The 22,454-nt window shown below is 40.5% G+C and overlaps 1 protein-coding gene across 2 annotated transcripts in view; it reads right to left on the bottom strand.

The window, feature by feature from the left end:
• MYO1D (myosin ID) overlaps positions 1-22,454 on the bottom strand; it is a 410,616-nt gene that overhangs the window by 24,851 nt on the left and 363,311 nt on the right. Inside the window, exon 22 of one of the 2 annotated variants that reach the window (XM_074188954.1) lies at positions 12,672-13,050. The exons of the other annotated variant lie outside the window; for it this stretch is intronic. Within the exon in view, the coding sequence (XP_074045055.1) occupies positions 12,882-13,050 (169 nt within the window). The 3' untranslated portion in view covers positions 12,672-12,881. Of the gene's footprint in view, positions 1-12,671; positions 13,051-22,454 lie in introns of those variants that run through there. 2 annotated transcript variants of the gene reach the window in all.

The following is a 22,454-nucleotide window of genomic DNA, read 5'->3' as shown; positions in this document are numbered from 1 at the left end:
AAATTTTAACCAAAAAAAAAAAGACTGCCTTTGTTGACTCTGGAGAAAGTTATTATTAATAGATTAGCCCATAGGTGGCATACAGAATGAGACCAAAGAAGCCACTATTCCTTGTGAAGTGCCTTCTGACTACCTATATAACCCTGGTGGGTGACTTTCACTCACTGGGCCTTTATTTCCTCCTTTGTAAAAATTAACAAATTGGACTAGATAGCCTATGAATTTCCTTCCAGATCTAGGTCAATGACCCTATGAATTTTTCCTCATCTGCAAAGGGATAGAAAAAAGGGCAAATGAGAGACTTACATGTGGAAGTGACACAGGATGATATTTTAAAAACTATGGTGGAAAAAGAGAAATTAAGAAGACCAAAGGCTTGTAAGTCTACTCAGAAGTTTTATGCCTATAAATTATGGTTACATTCTTCAAGGAGAGAGTAGAAGGGCATTGGATTTGGCAAGCTCTGAACAATATTATCTTAAAAAGTGACTTTTTTTTTTTTTAGATTTTTCAAGGCAATGGGGTTAAGTAGCTTGCCCAAGGCCACACAGCTAGGTCATTATTAAGTGTCTGAGGTCACATTTGAACCCAGGTCCCCCTGACTCCAAGGCTGGTGCTCTATCCACTGTGCTACCTAGCCATCCAAAATTTATGGCAATTGGATTAAGTGACTTGCCCAAGGTCACACAGCTAGGCAATTATTACGTGTCTGAGGTCACATTTGAACTCAGGTCCTCCTGACTCCAGGGCTGGCGCTCTATCCACTATGCCATCTAGCTGCCCCCCAAAGTGACATTTTTTATCAATGATTTGGACAAAGGTATAGATTGGTATATGCATCAAGTTTACATGACTATTACACTGGAAGAAAGAGTCAGGATACAAAAGATACTGATAAGTTAGAGCACTGAGTTGGAATTAATAAGATGAAAGCCAATAGGAATAAATGGATACTAAAAATAAGATAAAACTGGCAGTTAGATGGTATAGCAGATAGAGCATCAAGCCTGGAATCTGGAAGACAGTTCAAATTTGGTCTCAGACGCTTGTGACCTTGGTCAAGTCACTTAACCCTGTTTGTCTCAGATTTCTTATATGTCAAATGAGGAAGAAAGAAATGGCAAACCATTTCAGGATCTTTGTCAAGAAAACTCCAATGAGGCCATGAAGAGTCGAATACCTCTGATAATGATTGAGCAACAATACCAATAACATCAGCAACGTATTTGGATTCAAACCTGTTCAGCTCCTAATGTACTATGTGAGGACACAAGGAAGGGAAGAATCTGACCTGATACACACAAAAGAAAGCCTTATCTGAGGTGAAACTTAGAGAGATTAGTTTTCCAGATTCTTTGTATAAAGATAGTTAACAAGAGAAGAGGAAAAGATCCCATAAGCTCCTTGAGGGCAGAGATTTTAGTCTTTGTCTTAGTAACCACCAGGGCTGTAAGTCTGCTATATACCAGAAGCTCAGCTGCTGTTAGTAGAATTAAATAGATCTGATTGCAGCCATTGCTTTTACAAAAAAAAAAAAAAAAAAAAAAAAAAAAAAAGGAGCGGGGAAGGAAGTAACCAAGAAGATATTAGCAACTATTGACCCATATGCTTTCTCACTGCTATAAAATATTCATGAGAATAGTCTGTGTATATCCTGAGGGTGCCCTTGATGAAAGCCTGAAATGTGGATGGGAAGGTCTTCAAAGACTTTCTGTACAGTGTTCCATAGCTTTTTGGTCACTCAACTGACAGGCATATTAAGATCTTGACTTGGATGGCTTTTTTTTTTTAATGGGAGAAAAAGTACTTGACTTGACAGAACAAAATGTGGCCTTGAGGGTTCTCTGAAAACAAGGTGTTTATCAAACATATGTTAAAATTATGTAAGGCTGTGATGAATGTAGCTTTAGAGGCAACTTCTAAAGAAAAGTAAAATTGGGTGGGGGTGTATAGCGTGATGTTGAGCTATGGAGTTCACAGTCCATATGGAGTTCATGTTTCCACTATGGAGTTGGCAGAATAGAGCAAAATTATGAATTTCCAATTCATTGAGGGGGAAGTTCTCCAAATGGTCATAATGATCCTAAGATATTCTTTGAGCTTTAGTTTCCGTCTTGGAGGATCAACTGAAATTATATTTGTAAAGTGTTTAGCACTCTTTTTTTTTTTAAAGAGAAGATTTGACTAGTTTCTCTACTAGAGTCCTTTTGATTCCTTCATTTTATGTTCTGATGAAGTGAAAAAAACAGAAGCTGAGAATGCAGTCCAACAGTAGAGACCTTTAGCAGCACAATGAAGTCCTATAATTTTTGCAATTTCAATATATTTTTAGCATCCTGTACTTTCCTTAGCATTCTTAACTTTGCATCTGAGATGTGTTTACATTTTGATGACTTGAACTCATTGGATTCTTTGAAAAAGAATTAGATGCTAATAATAATTAAGTTATTTCTACTCGATAACTCTTCTATAGTTTTTACAATGTCTTTGAGACAGTAGAAAAAACAAATGATAAAACTAAGCAATGAATTATTGAAACTTTGCTTAATAATGTAGGCGCACTCCCACTGAGTATTGCTATCAGAGACTAGGTAAAATGGTGATGGTACAAAAACAATCAGAGAATAAATAGATTGTGTGCATCATTGGGCTTTTATCATTACAATAATAATTAAAAACTCCATATGGTTATTGTTCTCATTAGGGGCAGTTGTATATGAACAGTGTTTGCCAAGTCTGGCAAAAGGCTGATCATCAATGAATATTTGCTAGAAATTTTTGCAGTGTGGTTAAAAATGTGAAAGAGTGGGAAGCCACTTTAGAGGTCACAATAGTCGGAAAAGGACAAGACCTCTAAATTCTATAATTTCTGGGAATGGTTCCCAAGAGTTGGTCTGTTTTTCCAAGGTTAGCTAACCAAAAGGCGCTTGGTTCTTAAGGTCTGAAGCCCTCTTCCCTTGTCCACAATTATGTTAGCCAATTGTTAAAGAAAACATCACATTTTAAGACTATTTTGAGGACTGAAACTCCACAGTTTCCAAAGAGTCCCTCTTCATCTGAATGATTTGTAAATGCTCTTTTTACTGACTAGAGACTTGGGTCAACTTATTTATAACTCAGTTATAACCCCCCAATACCTGACATTCTACTACAGAATTCAACTCAGCCCTACTGAAGTCTGTCACCCAGCCGAGCAAATTATCTACCATCAGACATATTTGATTATGCAGCAGAAATAACTGATGAATTCTTTTCTTTTTTCTTTCTTTCTTTTCCCTCCCTCCCTCCCTCCCTCCCTCCCTTCCTTCCTTCCTTCCTTCCTTCCTTCCTTCCTTCCTTCCTTCCTTCCTTCCTTCCTTCCTTCCTTCCTTCCTAGGATTTTGCAAGGCAATGGGGTTAAGTGGCTTGTCCAAAGCTACACAGCTAGGTAATTATTAAGTGTCTGAGGTTGGATTTGAACTCAGGTACTCCTGACTCCAGGGCCAGTGCTCTATCCACTGCGCCACCTAGCCTCTCTGTTTAATTTTTTTCTATGGTGAATGAAAGTTGTCCAGTGATTTGCATCTTTTGGAATTAGCAGTCTTCTCCTACAGTTCTACTAACTTTTCAATGTTAACCCCAGCCCCTACACTCTTAACTGAAACTGCTCTCTCCAAGGCTCCCTTCTTCATCACCAAGTCTACTGCCATTTTTGCAGCCCTTGATCTCTCTGCAGCATTTAATAATGGCAATTCCTCCTTCTCCACTTTTAGCTTTTGTGATCATTCACTCTTTTAGTAATACCTTCTCTTTTTCTTTTTTCTCCCCACCTTTTGTCTCTCCTTTTTTCTTTTCCACCAAACATCTTTTACTGATCTTCATTCTTCCTTTCCTATATGAAGATCTTAATCTGGGGTCCATTAATTTTTTGTTTTTGTTTTTTTTTTTTTTGAATTTTGCAAGGCAAATGGAGTTAAGTGGCTTGCCCAAGGCCACACAGCTAGGTAACTATTAAGTGTCTGAGACCAGATTTGAACCCAGGTACTCCTGACTCCAAAGCTGGTGCTTTATCCACTATGCCACCTAGCAGCCCCCACTAATTTTTTTAAAAAACCATTTTGATAACTTTCTTTCAGAATGACTGATTTCCTTTGTAATACTATGTATTTTTAAAAAAATTTATTTATTTAAGGCAACGAGTTAAGTGACTTGCCCAGGGTCACACAGCTAGGGAATTATTAGGTTGGATTTGAACTACTCTATCTGTTGCACCAACTATCTGCCCTGCTATGTATTTTGTTTTATGCATTTAAAAATATTCTTCTGAGAAAGAGTACCTGAGAAAAAAAATCACCAGACTATCACATAGTTCATAACCCACAATAGGGTAGAAGTCCCTGCTTTTTGGTGCTCTTCTTCATTCACTCAACTCCATTTGGACAATTCAACTACTGACTTTATGCAAATGACTCTCAAATCTCTATAGCCAGCCTAGATCTTTCTGGAACTTCAGAATCCTATTTCCAATTGACTGTGGGCTAGCTCCACCTGGAGATCCTGTTGCTATTTCAAATATAATATGTTCAAAAATGGACTCACAATTATTCTCCATCTCTTTTCACAACTATTCTGCCTCTCCTGACTTTCCTATTTTTATTAATGACACTGTCATTTTTCAAAAGGAATAGATTCAAAACCTTTGATGCCTCCTCTTTGCATTTCCTCCATCCTTCATCTGACCAGTCAAGTCCTACATATGCCCCGTAATATGTCTCAAGTTTGACTCTCCATTCAATTTCTACTTCACCAACCTAATTCAAAATTTTGTTAACTCTTGTCCAACTGGTTTTCTTGTCCCCTGGCTCTTCTCTCTTCATCTTTCTTATAAATGGAATCTTAGTCATCCAGAGAAGAGAGGCCATTTATCTCACTCCATATCTGAATAAAAATCAATATAAATCATACAAATGGCACCTGAATATAAATACCTGGTGTAAAGTAGTCTCCCAATATTTGCTTGAATTGAAGATGCCAAGTGAGGGGGACTCTGCCATCCTTTGAGGCAACGTATTATATTCTAAACCAGGGTCACACCAATAGTAACCTGTCACTGCTGGGAATCTACTTCAGGTCTTTAGGATTCAAGAATACTACTCTTTCTATTTTTACCCTATGACCTCTTGTCCACCTTACTATTTCTTCTCATTGGACACTGCAAAAAATCTGAACTTTTTGGTCAATGTAACCAATGTAACCTTTTTCTTCTATACATATCTCCTTCTCATCTACACTCCAACCAAACTGGATCATCCATTATACGACAAACTCATTTTGTTCTTTCCCACCACTGTACCTTTGTTTATTCCATTGTCTGTTTTCAGAATGCTTTTCCCTCCCATCTTGGCTCATCGAAATCCTTTAAGGCTGAACACAGGAGCCGAAAATTTCTTGATGACTTCCCTCTAGCCTGATATTATCATTCTGAAGCAACCATCAGCAGACATAGCAGGAAAACTGTCTCATAGATCTTGCTTTATGTATTATGTTCATATCTATGCTCTATTTTGTATCATAGTAATTTATGAATTTTTCATATTTCCTTTGTTGTAAGTTCTTTGAGGTATGGCACTGAGTCTTCTCCATCCTTCTCGCTCTCTTTTTTTTAGCACTTTGTATAGTAGTTTGTACACAGCAGTTGCTCAATAATTGTTGAATTGTTAAATCTGAAGCAGATTTCTAGAACAATGTCCGAGGTACCCATTTTCTTCATCTTGTTGGAGAATGTAAGGCATAATATTTAGCACTAGATGTAGCATTTATGTGTTCCTTATGGGAATTCTCCCTTATGTTGTTATTCTAATGGACACAACACCCAATTCTTCCTAGGCCAGGGCATCTATTTCAGGACTCCAGTGGCTGGAGTCCAGTTCTTCTTGGAGGAGAATCCCACATCACAGGATCCTCCTTCTACACTGGCCTTTTTGCTGGTAGACACATCAAAGATACAGTGGGATTTGCTTTTTTTGTTCCTTTCCCCCAGAAGGAAGTTGTCTGGATTCAGCCAAGGGTGTGTGTGGCTAGAAACAAGGGTGTGTGCACACTCTTGCCACATGTGCATTTTTACTGCCTACCCTGAAGAATTTTCATTCTTTCCCTCCTCACTGATTTAAGTTTAATATCTATTTTCCTTGCTTTATGTCCACCAGGACACTCTAAGCTGAAGGATTCCCATGTTACTTCCACCTGAATTGAATCTGACCATGAACATACTTCTGTTAAAAAGCCAATTGCTTTGAGTATTTCTATAAGCAGTTTAGACAGTTTTTCCTGCTATGTCTGTTGGTGGCTTTAGGACTTCCAATATAGTCTTGATTTACCAACTGTAAGGTTCCCTAGTTGTAAAATGCAATCTAGTCCCTCTTTTGATAATAAATATATTAGGTACATTAGCCTATAAACTTAGTTCAGATGTCTATGAGGGTCAGAAGATTCCATTTTACTGATGAGAAAATAGAGACCAGAAGGCAAAAACTTTGCTGAGGATTTGAACCCGGTCTCCAGACTCCAAATTCTGCCGGAGCTCTTTCCACACTAGAGTTCAAATATCCAGAACCATTTCTCCCTGATCTTTGGTCTTGCTTATTTCATCTCATGTGAAGAGAAGTGAATTATAAATGGCACATCATCAGGGTTGATATAAGTGATCTGATGGAAGAATCGATAAGTCGATGGAAACCTCACCCAAACATTTTTCAATAGAGAAGGCAATTGATGTGCTCAGTAATTCTGGCACATCTGTCATAGGCATTCGAATCCTCAAACCTAGTAGTGTTCTTCTCTCAGCCTGGTGAATCAGAACCTTTACTTAATATTTAGGGCAGCACTGCATAGACCAGCCTGAAAAAAGGTTTGTGTCCTGATTAGATAGTTTTGTGTTTGTTTTAAATGGCTGTCCTGGGAGAATACCTGGGGGATTTCAGGGCAAAGAAAAGCTCTAGGAACAGGACAGAAATGACAAAGCAAATAATACCCTAGTGTTACTGATCAAAAGAGAATGAGACATCTCATTTCTGCAACAGAAAAGCAATGAAAATTTTAACTTAAGGTTTTGAGTAGGCACATGACCTTTCCTTATTCATCTTCTCTTCACCTTTGTGGGTGTGTTGGGGAGCGGAGATCACGAGTGAGTAAAAATGTCATCTTTACTTGGGATGAGCCACAGGAGTGTTCTCTTCTCTGCCTCTGATGTCTATACAAATCTCTTGCTCTAGAGGCCTTGAATTTTTATAATGACTATTTACAATGACTAAGAATATCAACATAGTGAGGAGTACAAATTTCCAGAAATATGAGAGTAAATCTCATTGATTGTATGCAAGCATTTTTCAATCTGAGGGTTAGGACTCTCATGGAAGACTGTAGAACTTGTGTATGATTTATTTCTTAAAATTAAAAAAATATTGATGACTTGGTTTTTTTTTTTTTTTAGGTTTTTGCAAGGCAAATGGGGTTAAAGTGGCTTGTCCAAGGCCACACAGCTAGGTAATTATTAAGTGTCTGAGAGGCTGGTGCTTTATCCACTGTGCCATCTAGCCACCCCTGATGACTTGTTTTTTGTATCACATTCATTTCTGAATATATCTATCTTCCATTCTTTATCCAATAAGTTTTCCCTTATGTGAAAGATTACCAAAAAAAATAGCACAAGCAACTGAAATATGTAAGTGCATTTGCTAGCATAGGCAACAGTCTATATCCATACTTCTCCACCTCTCCAGAGAAAAGAAGAATATTATTCATTTTTTTATCTCATCTCAGAAGCTGAAGTTGGCTATTATCTTTTCACAGAATTGTTTCATTTTATTTTTCTTTAAATTACATTGTTGTAGGGGCGGCTAGGTGACGTAGGGGATAAAGCACGGGCCCTGGAGTCAGAAGTACCTGGGTTCAAATCCGGTCTCAGACACTTAATAATTACTTAGCTGTGTGGCCTTGGGCAAGCCACTTAACCCCATTTGCCTTGCAAAAACCTAAAAAAAAAAAAATAAATTACATTGTTGTCATTATTTGTAAGTATTAGGAATGTTTACTTTATGCTATATCATTTTATAGAAGTCTTCCTATGTTTTTCTGAATTTTTCATATTAATTAAAATTTTTTTCTCTTATTTTTTTCCTCCATCCTATTGGGAAAAAGCTGGGGGGGGGGGACCAATTGTGTAACGAATTTGCACAGGCAAGCAAAACAAATTCCCACACTGGTCATTCCCCAAAATGTATGGCTTATTCTGCATCTTGAATCTGTTGCCTCGTGGTCAGGAGGTGGGGAGCATGCTCCCCACTCCCCTCTTATTGGTCCTTCTGAAATTGTGTTGATCAGAGTTTTTAAGTTTTCAAAGTTGTTCATCTTTATAATGTTGTTGTAATTAAATTATTTTCACACTTCTGCTTACTTCACTCTACAACACTGATACAAATCTTTCCAGGTTTCTCAGAAACTGATTCTTTTGTTATTTCTTATAGCATGTTATGACTAAAATTCATCTTGGTAAACTGAGGCATTCTTCTCCACTCAAGATATTTTATTTATAGGGAATATCTGCCAATACAAAGGTAAATGGCTTGCCTCTACTTCTGCCACAGACCCTGAGTTGAAGACTTAATTTATTTTTATAAGATTGGAAGGAAGAACAGAACCTCAGGGTGGAGGACATCATGGGACTGAGGACAACCTGACTGGTTACAGAGTTGAGGTAAGGGGAATAAGCTGATTGGTTGGAAGGTGGAAATTGATGGTCTAGCAAAACCCTTCTCCTTCCCTCCTGTAACTAAGAAATGATCATTGTTTGAGACTACCTGCAAGGTCAAAACTAGCAGACCAAACTTTGGTAAGCAAACTAGACATCCTTGAAGGATAGCCTGGTGGCATAAAAAAAATTATTAGACCTGGGGTGGCAAGGTGGTGCAGTGGATAGAGCACTGGCCTTGGAGTCAGGAGGACCTGAGTTCAAATTTGGCCTTGGACACTTAATAATTACCTAGCTGTGTGGCCTTGGGCAAGTCACTTAACCCTATTGCCTTGCAAAAAAAAAAATTAGACCCAATTCCCTGACTTCCATCTGCATCCCCTGAAAGCAGAATTTCTTGAGGCAAGAATAGAACAGTGATTAGCAGGAGAGCTGTTTCTAAACTTAACCCATTAAAGGCCAGATGAATTTCTGCACTAAGCTCAGAGACAAAGAACTATGACTTAGGCATTATAGGACAAAATCAATTCACTGGAAATAGGATTAATAAAAAATGATAAAAAATCAATGTAATCTTCTCGAGCATGATAATGGATATTCATTATGTCTTAAAGAACAATAATAAATATTTCATTACATTCACATGCTAGGATTTGTGGCCAATCAATGGATACCACTTTGCATCCAGTCTTTACTAATATATGAAGGGCAGTGATGAATATTATGGTATATATGAGACCTGTCTGGCCTTGACTTATCTGAACTAGAAGCCCAATTGTAGACAAGAGGATAAGGATAACCTAGTCAATTTAAAATTTTAATTCTCAATTATTTTCCAGAATCATCAAACCAATTCACATCTACAATGATGCATTAGAATACCTGTCTTCCTGGAGCCCCTTCAGTTTTGGATATTTATTTCCATCTTGGGTCATATTTTGTCAGATTTTTGGGTAAAAGGCTCATTAACAATCTTGATCACATTTGCCCTTTCTAGTCTCCTTTCATCCATTTATTAGTTTTTATTTATTTTTTTATTTTAGGTTTTTGCAAGGCAAATGGGGTTAAATGGCTTGCCCAAGGCCACACAGCTAGGTAATTATTAAGTATCTGAGGCTGGATTTGAACTCAGGGACTCCTGACTCCAGGGCTGGTGCTCTATCCACTGCGCCACCTAGCTGCCCCTAGTTTTTATTTCTGATTGAAAAGTACTAGGGTGACAAAGTTGGTTAGTTACAGCCTTAGGAGTATAACAAGGGTGATCCAGGGTTTCTGTGTATTCATCACAAATGCCTTGTCCACTTGTTATGTATCTATCTGGCATATGGCAGATAGTTAATAAATGTTTTTTGATTGATGAAATATGATTTTTTAAAATGTGGTATGAGATCATATTAAAATTTATCCTAGATCTAAGATATATAGCTTGTGGACATATAGCATATGATAACACTAGAGAAAAAGCACAAAACTTGGAAGTCAAGAGTTCTGAATTCAATCCAGACCCTGCTGCTTACTAGCTTTGTAACTGAATGATTTATTTAGTTTTCTTATATGTATAATGGGTTAGACCATTTGCCACAACCAGCCTAACAGGCTATTAGGAGGAAGCTCTTTGTAAATCTTAAAGGGAAGGTGATAAGTCATTGTTTTCCCCGTCATGGTGATCTGATGACAATATTGGTCTTTCTTGTATGCTTCATCTTGGCAAGGAGGTGAGCAGCCTCCTTCTAGAAAATTATACCTGCAGAGCTCAAGATCCTGCCAATGCAATCAAGGTGTAGGTCCTTCTCCTGTGGTCTCCCTGGATTGACTGTTGAGGGTCAACCTGGCTAGCTTTGGAGAGATTTACCACTAGGGCTCCCCACTGACCTGATGAAGATTTATTTTGGGTCTGGTAATTCATGGCAACTAAATGGTGAGAAGGGCTGCAATCTGCAGACATAGAATGGATACCCACATTGATGAAATAATGGATCCTGGGAGCTAGCGAATGGTGGCAGATCAGAACCTTTGTTTTAGCAAGGCATCAACAGAGGAGTTAGAACGCTCACACAAATATGAATCAGCCAGATATTTTAAACCAATGGTCTCCAGAATGCTCTGTTATTCTTAGTGAAATAATTATAAAGAGCACGGTGATTGGTTCCCATTGTTTAGAAGTCCCCTTATCCCTATGGCTTACTCATGATAATGTGACTTACAAATGGTAAATTATGCTCCAAACCCTGAAGCCACCACCATCTCAGACAGGGTCAGGGCACCTTCATCTGGCGGAAGGGAACATTGAGTCATAGTTGAAGACAATGACTCTGGTTAGGAAAGCCATGGAGCAGTCAGTGGCAGAGCTGGGATTGGAATTCTGCTCTCAAGCCTCCCACTCCTGTATTGAGGCTTTGGGCATCGGCAACACAGCTAGGAATAGAACCCCGGAATAAAGACTTTTCCTCCCCCTGCTCTCAGTTGCACCATGTGACAATCCACTCCCATTCAAAGGGGGGAAGTGGAGGGGGAGCAGTAAATCTCCTTGGACCTTTTAATTGTTAGTTTTCATTCCTATAATGCCACATTTTACTGTCTGCAGGGAAACAGTAACTGTCAGACAGGCCCAGAAGAGGTTGAAGCAGGGCAGACCACAGGGATAGGAACTGGAGGCTGCTACCGACACCTCTGTGAGCCCTGCAGACTGTTTCCTGGGCATCCATCTGTCTTTCCTGTCTACTTAATATCTTGTCAACTCTGGTTGAGGATATAATAAAAATAGGCAGAAAAAACAGCCAAGTGGGATAGAAAGAAGGGATGTGGGTTGTACTTTCGGCTCCCTGGAGAGGTGGGTAAAGCTTATAGACCCTTCTCAAAAATAAAAAAAAAAGGAAACCAACGATATTGAAGTAAAAACACTATTTTCTCCCTTTTCAAGGTCACAGGTCCCTGGATCCATGAATCCATGGTGTCCTTCAGAGTCTGTGGGGTCCAAGATCAAGAATGCCAGCTTTGAATTTATATCAGGATGGAATGAGATATCCGGATTCGGACATGAACGACGTGGGAATCTGCTTCATTCTTTATAAGGGTTTTTGATTTCTTCCTTAAATTGGGGGGTGGTGGTAACTGAGTCTAATAAAAGCTTGCAGAAATAAGGTTTTTAAAAATATTTTAAAGAAGGGTTCTAATGTTTCCCAGTCAAGAGATTCAATTCCACAAATATTTAGCAAGGTGTCTGTGATGCACAATGCACCATTTTTATTTGAAAAATTAAAAAAATCTATAGGAAAGCGTGGAGCTTTTTTTTTTTTTGCGAGCCTGTAAGAAGAGGGGAGCCCACAGTGATTCCTGTTTCAGGGCACTATTCTGGCCGGTGGCCGTCCAGCCCCCCCAGCCAATAGGGAGGTCGGCCGGCTTTGTTTTTTTGTTTTGGTGTAGAAGGGCTGGCTCGGCTCCCAGGCGGCACAGTGTGTGTGTGTGTGTGTGTGTGTGTGCCCGCGCGGCTCGGCCCCCCTCCCCAGTCAGTTGTGGGGGTCCCGGCCATTCTGGCCACATCCCGCTCCGGGGCCAGGGAGCTGGCCGCCACCCCGGGCCCAGCTGCTCCCGGCACAGAGAGCATCCCTTGCAGCCCAGGCCCCCCGCCCCCTGCCCCATTATCCCAACGGGCCTGGTGCAGGAGGGGGAGAGCGGGGGCAGGTTGGCCGGGGAGCCGGGGGGAGCCCGGCGCGGGCGGAGCCAAGCCCCCGCTCCCAGCTCCGGAGCTGCCTCCGTCACCATGGCAACCTGGACATTAACGATTCCATCTGACAGTCGGATTCTGCCGCCTGACTGGAGGTGGGGGAGGACCGCGCCGGGCGGCGGGGGGCTGCTGTGTGCGTGCAGGGGGGCGGGCGCATGTGCGCGCCAGAGCACGCCCCCCAGGAGGCCCCCCGAAGGCTGCCTCGTTACAGGCTGTTGTTTCAGGCCGTTGCAAGGGGGCTCCGCAGCCTCCCCTCCTTCCGCCTGTTTTTGTTGATCTGCCTGAGCTGGGGAAGGGGATTGTCTGGGGCCTGGGGCCGCCGATGGGCAACTGAGGGAGGGGCCGGCACAGAAGCAGGATGCGGGTGCCACACACACAATCAACAGCAACCATAAAAACTCACATACACACACATACACCACCAACCACCCTTTAGCCAGAGCAATGATAAACACACACACCCCCCCCTCCAGTAAGAGCAGTGATAAAAACAACCTCCCAAGGAAACGAAGTGATGGGGCCAGGGGGGGGCTGCGGACTTGGCCAGAGAAGCAGGCTGCAGATGCCATTCAGTGACTTCAGACACTCACAATCAACCACCCTACAGCAAGAGCACAGATAAAAACATCAATTAAGCCCTAAGAAATGCATCATTGGGGCAGAATATCAATCTCATTAGGGGCATGTATCAGAGAGGAAGGGGGGAAGTCCTCCCCCATAACCCCTTACAATAGGACTATTTGGGAGGGGCTTCTGGCCCTTTCCTTTGCAAGGGAGTCGCTTAGGAAAGCCCACGGACAGGTTCAGAATGGTGGGATAAGAGGAAATAAAATATATAGGATTACAAAGGAAACCAATCCTGCTGAGAGTTATTACAATATTATTTGTTGAAATGCCTGGACTAATGATGATCGTGGAGAACAATGTTGACCCCAAGCAAAGAGCTGAAGTTTTGCAGGTTCTCTTTCTCTAGGAAGCCCAGCCGGAGGCTATCCTGGAGTTTCCCCTCTCTGCCTTTCCCAGTATTCACTGTGACATATATAAATAGGCAAAGAGGCAGAGAGGGAGGAACTGTTACAGAATGGGATCTGGATGAGAGGAAGTCTGTCCAGATGCAACTGGGAGCTGAGCACAGGGAGAATGTCACCTCAGCTCAACTGCTTCACTGTATGTGAAAACCAAGGCAGAAGGGGTGTGCCTATGTGTTTCAGAAAACCGGCAATCCAGGTTCAGTGTGTGCTGGAACTAGGGCAGGGGCTTTCTTCCCAGAAGACACTGCTATGACACATCTAACCTAGGGATTATGGTTTGTGAACAGAGTGCTTTAACAACTAGTTGGGCTAGTAGCCAACAGACATGTGCCTTGCTAAAGAATGGTGGGGAACCCTGATGTCATGATTCTTTTCTCTTCAATTAGATCTGGTTCCCAGCTCTTAAAGCATTGTGATGGACCCCCCAAGGGGAGCCCACCCTCTAATATCTCATAATTATCTTACTTTCTAAAGCATTCTTTTTGGTCAGGAACAGACAGAGGTTCTTAATCGGAGATCTGTAAACTTGTCTTTAAAAAACATTTTGGCCAGGGATGATGGCCCATACCCACTGTAAACCCAACCAACCATGAAGGAGTCTGAGGCTTCATATTTCTTATGCTCAAGAGTTCTAAGCTACAGAGTGTGTGTCCTCACTAAATTTGGCCTTATCAATTGAAGAGGGCCACTGGTTCAGATTGGAAACAGGTCAAAGTTTCCTGCTAATTAGTGGATAGATCTTGTCTTAAAAAACAAACAAACCAAAAACTTTTTTTTAAATTTACTTTCTTTCCTATAATTGGCTTCCTTTCATACATAAGTAGTCAATAAACAAAAGTGCCTACTATGTACTGTGCTTTGAACACTGGGGAAAAATAAGAAAAAAACAGTCCTTACCTTCAAGGAGCTTACAGTCTAATAGGAGAAAACAACATATGAGAAAGCTGAAAAAGAGGAATCATGGAGGGGAGAAGGTACTTTATAATCCTAAGTATTTTATGTATAGTCTTTATGCACTTCAAAACATTATTCTGGGATGGCTAGGTGGTGCAGCGGATAGAGCACTGGCCCTGGAGTCAGGAGTACCTGGGTTCAAATCCGACCTCAGACACTTAATGATTACTTAGCTGTGTGGCCTTGGGCAAGCCACTTAACCCCACTGCCTTACCAAAAAAAAAAACAAAAAAACAGAACTAAAAAGAAAACATTATTCTGAGGAGGCATCTATAAAGCTTTGCCAGGCTGATGCCAAAAGGGTCCAGGACACACAAAAAAGGGGAAGAACCCCCTAATCTATTACAGTCTCTCTTAGTATAGTCCAACAGACTCCAACTGTTCCTTGATGATTTGGAAGGAACTCAAACGTTCTAGTGTAGAAGTTTTAAGCGCTTTACTGTGGCAGAGTAGTAGGTTCCCAGTTATTCCCTGGAGGAATGCCTAATCATTGACCTCTTGAGTTCATCAAAGGGTTTCCTTTTCAAGCTATCACCTGGCCTTTTAATCCTGACTTGATATTATATCAGACCACCTGCAGAAAAGACTCTGGGTCTCAGTTTTTGAGACTTGGCTAGTGCATTGGGGATAAATGACCTGCCCAAGATCACAAAGCTAGGAGGACTTCCTGGATTCGTGATCAGTTTTCCACTCACTGTACATGCTGACTTTCAATTATTTCATTTGTTAAACTACTTTACTTAAATCTATTTCTTAATTTAATCTTTAATAAATGATACTTAATTTATTAAATACCCACTTTAGATGACACACCAATGTAAGATGCTGGGGGGGGGGAACACGGCTTGGGAAGGCAGTCTCTGCTGTCATGGAACATAGTCTCTTCCTCCTTGCAACCAGTACTTGAACTGGAGGAATGGGAGGGAATGGAAGGTGCTACTAAGTTGAATACCATCTTGCTTATTTTTAATTAAGCTTAAAAGAATTCCACTTTTTTCAGTCCATCTCTCTTTCCTTTCCCTCTCTTAACTCTTTGTAGTCTGACTTCTGATCTCATCATTCAACCCACACTTCTTTTTTCTGAAGTCACCAATGATGTAATTACCCAGTTTTATGGTCTTTTCTCATCCTTTTTAACCTCTATGCAATCTTTGACTGCCAATCACTCTTTCTTTCCACTCTCTTAAGTTTTTTTTGTTTTTTTTTTTTTTGCTCCCTTTGGTGGAGAGAGCACTGTTTTCTCCTGGTTCTCCTCCAACATATCTATCACTTCTCAATCTCCTTGGATGCATTTTCATCCAAGTCTTGACCACTACACACACACACACACACACACACACACACACACACACACACGATATTATATGTACATTAGAGAGATCCTTGACAATGGGGATTGCTTGCCTTTCTTTGTATCACCACTTATCCCAGTTCCTGGCACATACTGTTGCTATCTAATTTTTCATCATTATCATCATCATCATCATCATCATCATCATCACCATCATCACCACCACTACAACTACAATCATAACAACGAACACTTTTATGCTTGAAGGTCTTCAAAGAGTTTTTACAAATATTATCTCAATTTATTTTCACAACTTTTTGTTTTTGTTTGTTTTTTAGATTTTTGCCAGGCAAATGGGGTTAAGTGGCTTGCCCAAGACCACACAGCTAGGTAATTATTAAGTGTCTGAGGCCAGATTTGAACTCAGGTGCTCCTGACTCCAGGGTTGATGCTCTATCCACTGAGCAACCTAGCCACCCCTTACAATAACTCTTGAAGAATCTGAGGCAGAACTAGAGTTGAGTGACCTGCCCATACAGCTAATAATTAGCCTGGATCTTCCTAACTCCAGGTCAACCAGGTCAACCCTCTGTTGTTCAGATGTTCAGTTGTGTCCAACTCTTTCTGACCCCATGGACCTTAGCATGCCAGTGCTATCTGTGGGGTTTTCTTTGGGGACAGAGATTCCACAACACCTTATAGTTACCCATTCTGGGGCTTTATCATCTGATGGTTAGAAGTTTTCCCTAAACCATGACAACCCACCTACTCCTTAGAAACAAATCTAAAATAAGGGAAAAGAAGCCAAAAATATGGCCTTGGGAATCTGTATCCTAGAATGAGTTTTTTTTTATCCTGCTGAAGCACAGAAGCTTTTATGTCCGGAGTTGTTTTTAGGTGACGATATCATAAATTTTACCCTCCAACCCCTAATCGGGTATAGATTGCCCATAAAGGGGGCCTTCAAATAAGTTAAAAGTATTTCAACTGCTGCTGAACAGCACTTACATTTAGGATCAAAGTGAACATTCCATCACAGTGAAAATAAAACAGGAACTTTCTAATTTAGAAGGCCTTTTCCAGAATGCCTTACAAATATTGATCAACTGTTTTTACAAGTTACAATGGATTTTTCAAATGCTTGATCTCACTTAGGGCTCAGAATCACCCATTGGGGTCAGTGGGGGCAACATAGGAAATCTGATTCCTGTTTTGTAGGTAAGCAAACTCTCGGTTCAGAGAGGTCAGGTCAATTAGTCACAGTTGCTCAGTTTGCTAGTGACAGAGGTAAGGTCTGACTATACCTATTGTTCTCCAGACTGGAAAGAACTTGGGAAAAACAGATTGACACATGAAGGATGATGATATTGCAGCAGATTTCAACATTAGAAGCATCATAGAAAATGTGAATGACTTCTTCCTCTTCATGAAAACTCAGGCTACTTAAATTAGGTCCAAGCACACAAAGTGAATTAAAAACCATATTTTTTAAATACTGAAAAGTACCCTGGGCCTCCATTTCATCTAAATGCTAATTTTAATGAGATGCTTAATAACAGTTAGCATTTTTGTGCCTTAAGGTTTGCAAAGTCCTTCACAGAGGTTACTTCATATAATCTCACAACCCTGTAAGACAGGATTATTATTTCTGTTTTACAGATGAGGAAACTGAGTCTGAGAAAGGTCTTGCCAGGGTCACATCATACTTGATTACTTTTTATACTTTTTGAAATAATAATTTTTATGCTTAATCTCAGAACTCCCTCTACTTTTTGTTTAGGTTTTTGCAAGGCAAATGGAGTTGAGTGGCTTGCCCAAGGCCACACAGCTAGGTAATTATTAAGTGTCTGAGACTGGATTTGAACCCAGGTACTCCTGACTCCAAGGTGGGTGCTTTTCCCACTATGCCACCTAGCCGCCCCTCTCCCTGTACTTTCAATCTCTATGAAGAAAATAGTAGTAATAAAGGGACCAAAATAACACATTTCTATCACTAGTCCTTTTCCCCAACTTCCTTTGTTGTTGTTACTGTTGAGGCAGCTTGGTGATGCAGTGGATAGAACAATGGGCCTGGTGGCAGGAAGCCCTGAGTTCAAATCCAGCCTCGGATATCTCCTAGCTAAATGATTCTTGGGAAGTCATTTAACCTCTGATTATCTGACAAAACGGACCCACTGAATCTGTTGGAAAAGGAAACAGCAAACCACTCATGTACCTTTGGCAAAAAAAACCCTAAATGGGGTCACAAAGGGTCCGACAAAATTGAAATAACTAAACAACAACAAAATGTGAATAATAATAATAATAATAATAATAATAATAATAATAATAATAATAATAATAGAATTTCCTTGACAGGGTTGTTGTGAGAAAATCTATGTAAAGAGATTAGCAAACCTTAGAGTGCTAATAAGTGTATGTGTACAAATTTATATATTCTATATTGTATGTGTATATACAGAGATTTGTAGGTTCGTGTGTAATCATCTTTTTTAGAATTACACTGTTATGAAAATGCTTAGTTTATTCCATAAATTAAAATAAATAAAATTAAAAATATTTTTATTTGCCACTATTAACAACAATAGATGACTGGCTGGGTAAGGAGCTGTAGGACTTCCCAGAGTGATGCTACAGTTAATTAGTAGCTAACTTTCTATACCATCATGACAAGATGCTGCATGAGTGACATCCTCAAAAAGCAGGTTGTCAGAGGGTTCTGGGCAGTTCTGAACTCTACAGGCTCCTGCAGATACCCTTGGGTATCTCAATAAGAGCTTGATTCCCCCCCCCCCCCAATGAGGCAGTAAGCTCCTTGAGAGGAGGGTTCTCTTTGTCTCTTTCATGATTAGCCCAGAGCTGGAGCAGAGCAAGCATACAAGCCAATGTTTGGTGAATTAGAGTTTGGCGGTCTTCTTGTAGTTCTGGTTTTGGCATGGAAAGTCTTCATATGCTTTGGGGGAGGGTCAAGACTACTCAGAATCTGAAGAGCCATCTGCCCGTGCAATATAATTTGAGTGGTAATGTGGGGCCACTGTGTTCAAAAAGGTTTCTTCCAATGTTCAAAGTCTTTTCTTGAGTAACTCTGTGAAGACCTTAATACAATGGGTTGCTTGACCTAACAATTCCAATTCTTGGCCTATATCCAGAAGAAATCATTAAAAAATGGGAAACATCCCACATGTTCCAAAATATTCATAGCAGCTCTTTGTAGTGGCAAAGAATTGGAAATTGAGGGGATGCCCATCAATTGGGGCATGAATGAACAAGTTATGGTACATGAATATTATGGAATATAATTGTTCTTTAAGAAATCATAAATGGGGGTGGCTAGATGGTGCAGTGGATAAAGCATCGGCCCTAGTCAGGGGTACCTGAGTTCAAATACGGTCTCAAACACTTAATAATTACGTAGCTGTGTGGCCTTGGGCAAGTCACTTAACCCCATTTGTCTTGAAAAAAAAGAAATCATAAATGGTTGAACTCTAGAGAAGTATGGAATGAATTACAGGATCTGATGCTGAGTGAAGGGAACATTGTACACATTAACAACAACATTGTGAGATGATGGACCTTGATGGATGCAGCTCCTCTCACCAATTCAGAGAGCTAGGACAACCCTATTAGATCAGCTATGGATAATGCTATCCCCATCCAGAGGAAGAAAAACAAAAGAAAACAAAAGAAAAAACCCTTCAGTATCTGATGAACATTATATTCACTTTTTTTTTTTTTTGCAAGGCAAATGGGGTTAAGTGGCTTGCCCAAGGCCACACAGCTAGGTAATTATTAAGCGTCTGAGACTGGATCTGAACCCAGGTACTCTTGACTGCAAGGCCGGTGCTTTATCCACTACGCCACCTAGCTGCCCCTGTATTCACTTTAAAAAAAAATGTCTCATGTATTTCTTTCCCTTAGTCCTAATTCCTTATACCAAAAATGACTAATCTGTTTACCACAAATGTGTATGCACAATATTAACCTGACTGTTTGCCGCTGAGGGGAGAGGGGTGGGAAGGAAGGTTGGAAGGAAATTTTGTAACTTTAAAAAAATATATATATATATATATAATATATATGAATACATATATATGTATATAGATGAATCTTGAAAAACTTCCATAATATGTATTGGGAAAAATCAAATATCAACAAAACAATGGGTTGAGGCATGAGAGTCATGAGAGAGGGAGCATACCTTGGTTTGAATACCCCAAGTACTAGACATCTGTGGCCAAGATAGATTCTGGGTAGGATAAGAGGGTGGGAAGTAGGAAAAATGACCAATTTTAATTTCACTAATGTCTAACTGAAATTTGGTATTTCTTCCAATTATTTCAGAACATTATTCTGGGAAGAAGTCACAAAATAGTTCAAAACTATCAAGCAGAATGAAATTCCTGGAGGACAAGGATTAATTTTGCTGTTGTTGATGATGTTTCTGCCTTTGTATTCCCAGGACCTAAAACAGTGCCTAGTACCTGTGTTTAATTAAATTCTTGAATTACTTAGTAAATACATTATCGGAATCTAGCATATCTGGGGAACCCTTACCCTTCTCTAGCTGAGAGCAGGGTTTTGTGGGAAAAGGACAGGAAGGTTTTGATTAATGGCATGGGTAAAAGAAAATTTGGACCCTTGGGGTAAACCTGCTCAGGCCAATGGGTGTTAGATCAGTTTCCTCTGCTAAAAATCACCGAAAAGAAAAAAAAAAAAGTAAGGTCTTTTTTTTGGTAGCATATGTGTGAAATTGCAAAGATTTTCTTCCCATAAAGAAAAGCATCCTTTTGTTAACAGAAACCACTTTTGTCATCAGTGAAGCATGCTTCCTGCTGGGTCAGCTTACTTTCCTGCCCCTCACCCTGACCCCATCTGGTACAAAATCTCAGTTTCCAAACTGCCAGTCTTCCTTATGTCACAGAATCACAAACCTTTTTTGATGGAACTGAAATGGGCTCGGGACCTCCTCTGATCCAGTGAAGAAACTGCTTGTTTCCCTATTTCACTACAGTTATTTTTTTTCTTCAAAGTAATCATCATCATAATAATTCACATTTACCTATCTGTAAAGATCTTCCTTCTAACAACCCAGTGAAAGAAGTTGTCTAAGAATTCTTTTTTTAGCCTAAGAATCCTTTATTATCCTTTTAAAGGAATAAACTGAGTCTGTCAGAGTTGACATGACTCAACCACGATTATGGAACTGAGGAAGGATTTGAACTCAAGACCCCTGACCCAAATCTAATGTTCTCCCCACTAGTACAACAATTTGGGACAGACTAGCTGCACCAGAATTCTGGATCTGAAGCTGTTTGACTGATGACTTGTTCTCCCTCTCTGCCACCTGGTTTCCTTTTAAGTCCTAGCTAAAAAGAAACCATTCTGAATTTCCTTACTGAGACCTCCTTTCTTCTGACTCTCATATTTATCCCCCATGCTTGGGGATCACTGTTTGCTTGTTATTTCCCCATGAGACTGTGAGCTCTGTCAAGGCAGCAACATCTTTTGCCTTTCTTGATGTCTTCCTCACTGGAACACAGTAGGGACTGAATCAATGCTCAGTGACTTTTGGGATACATTCAACACCTGTAAAATGGGGACACGTGTGATCTACTGGACAGCTGCTGGGACTGATCAGTGACTGCATGGGGAGGGAAGCCCCGCTCCAAGGCTCCGTATCATCTGTCCTTAGGAATGATGGTGTAATCTTGGACTGAACCGCTCGCCTTAGCTTACCAAGTGGGCTGCTCTGGGCATCCCATCTAGAGGTGTTATTCTGGGGCTGGTTTTATATTTCTGTGTATTTTTGGCCTCAATGATTTTTTCCAAGCACGTTGCAATGTGGCATCCATCTGTGTGAGTAACTGCTCTTATTCTTCATTTGGTGATTATCCTGCTCCTTCCGATTTCTCACTTTATCTGAAATTCCTTTTCACTGCTCAGAAGATCTCAAGAGCTAATCCATTTTTCCCTCTGGGTTCAGGGCACCATCACTCAATGTTTCTTTTAATAAAAATAAATATTGAGGGGGGAAAAAGGCAAATACCTGAAAGCTTTAAAAATGTGTATAGGCTAAGCTTCTTCATGTCAAAAAATGGAGCATTTTCAGTCTCCCTCAGAAGGGAGAACATTCCAATGTTCCCAGTTCTGAAAAGAATAGATCTTTTCATTTGGGCTGGCAGGGAAGGACATGGGCACCTGCTCAGTGGGTTACGTAGAGCCTGGCAAGAGCCTTCTTGGCCCTTCTGGCTTCCCCAACTGAGCCTAAAGGTGCTAAGCTGCTTTCTAGCCACCAAAATGTGAGGATGAGAGACAATCCCAGGCAGGGGACTGCTTGCAGGAATGGCCCCGGTACCCCCCCCCCCCAGCTCTGCCTTAGCTTTGCTCAAGTGACAGCAGTTATAAAAAGCCTTAGCTGAGGAGTTGGAAAGAGGGGCCCACTGCTTTTCAATTAGGCAAAGAGGCCTAATTTTATCTTCCCTTTGTTTTTTCTTTTATTCCCACCTGCCTCTCTTTCTTAACCTCTCTAGATCCTTCCTCTGTCAAAATCCCAGGTCTCTCCTGATGTCAAACAATTCATCAATAGACATTTGTTAACCACCTATGGTAGGTCAGGAAAAAACCCAAAACAAAACCAGGGTCCTTTCCCTCAAGAAGTCACCTTCTGGGGTGTGTGTGTGTGTGTGTGTGTGTGTGTGTGTGTGTGTGTGTGTGTGTGTGTATGTGTGT

The sequence above is a fragment of the Macrotis lagotis genome, chromosome 5 (genome assembly GCF_037893015.1).
Source record: "Macrotis lagotis isolate mMagLag1 chromosome 5, bilby.v1.9.chrom.fasta, whole genome shotgun sequence".
Lineage (NCBI taxonomy): Eukaryota > Metazoa > Chordata > Mammalia > Peramelemorphia > Peramelidae > Macrotis > Macrotis lagotis.
Note: the sequence above shows the minus strand (reverse complement) of the source record. Positions and strands in the feature narration are given on the sequence as shown.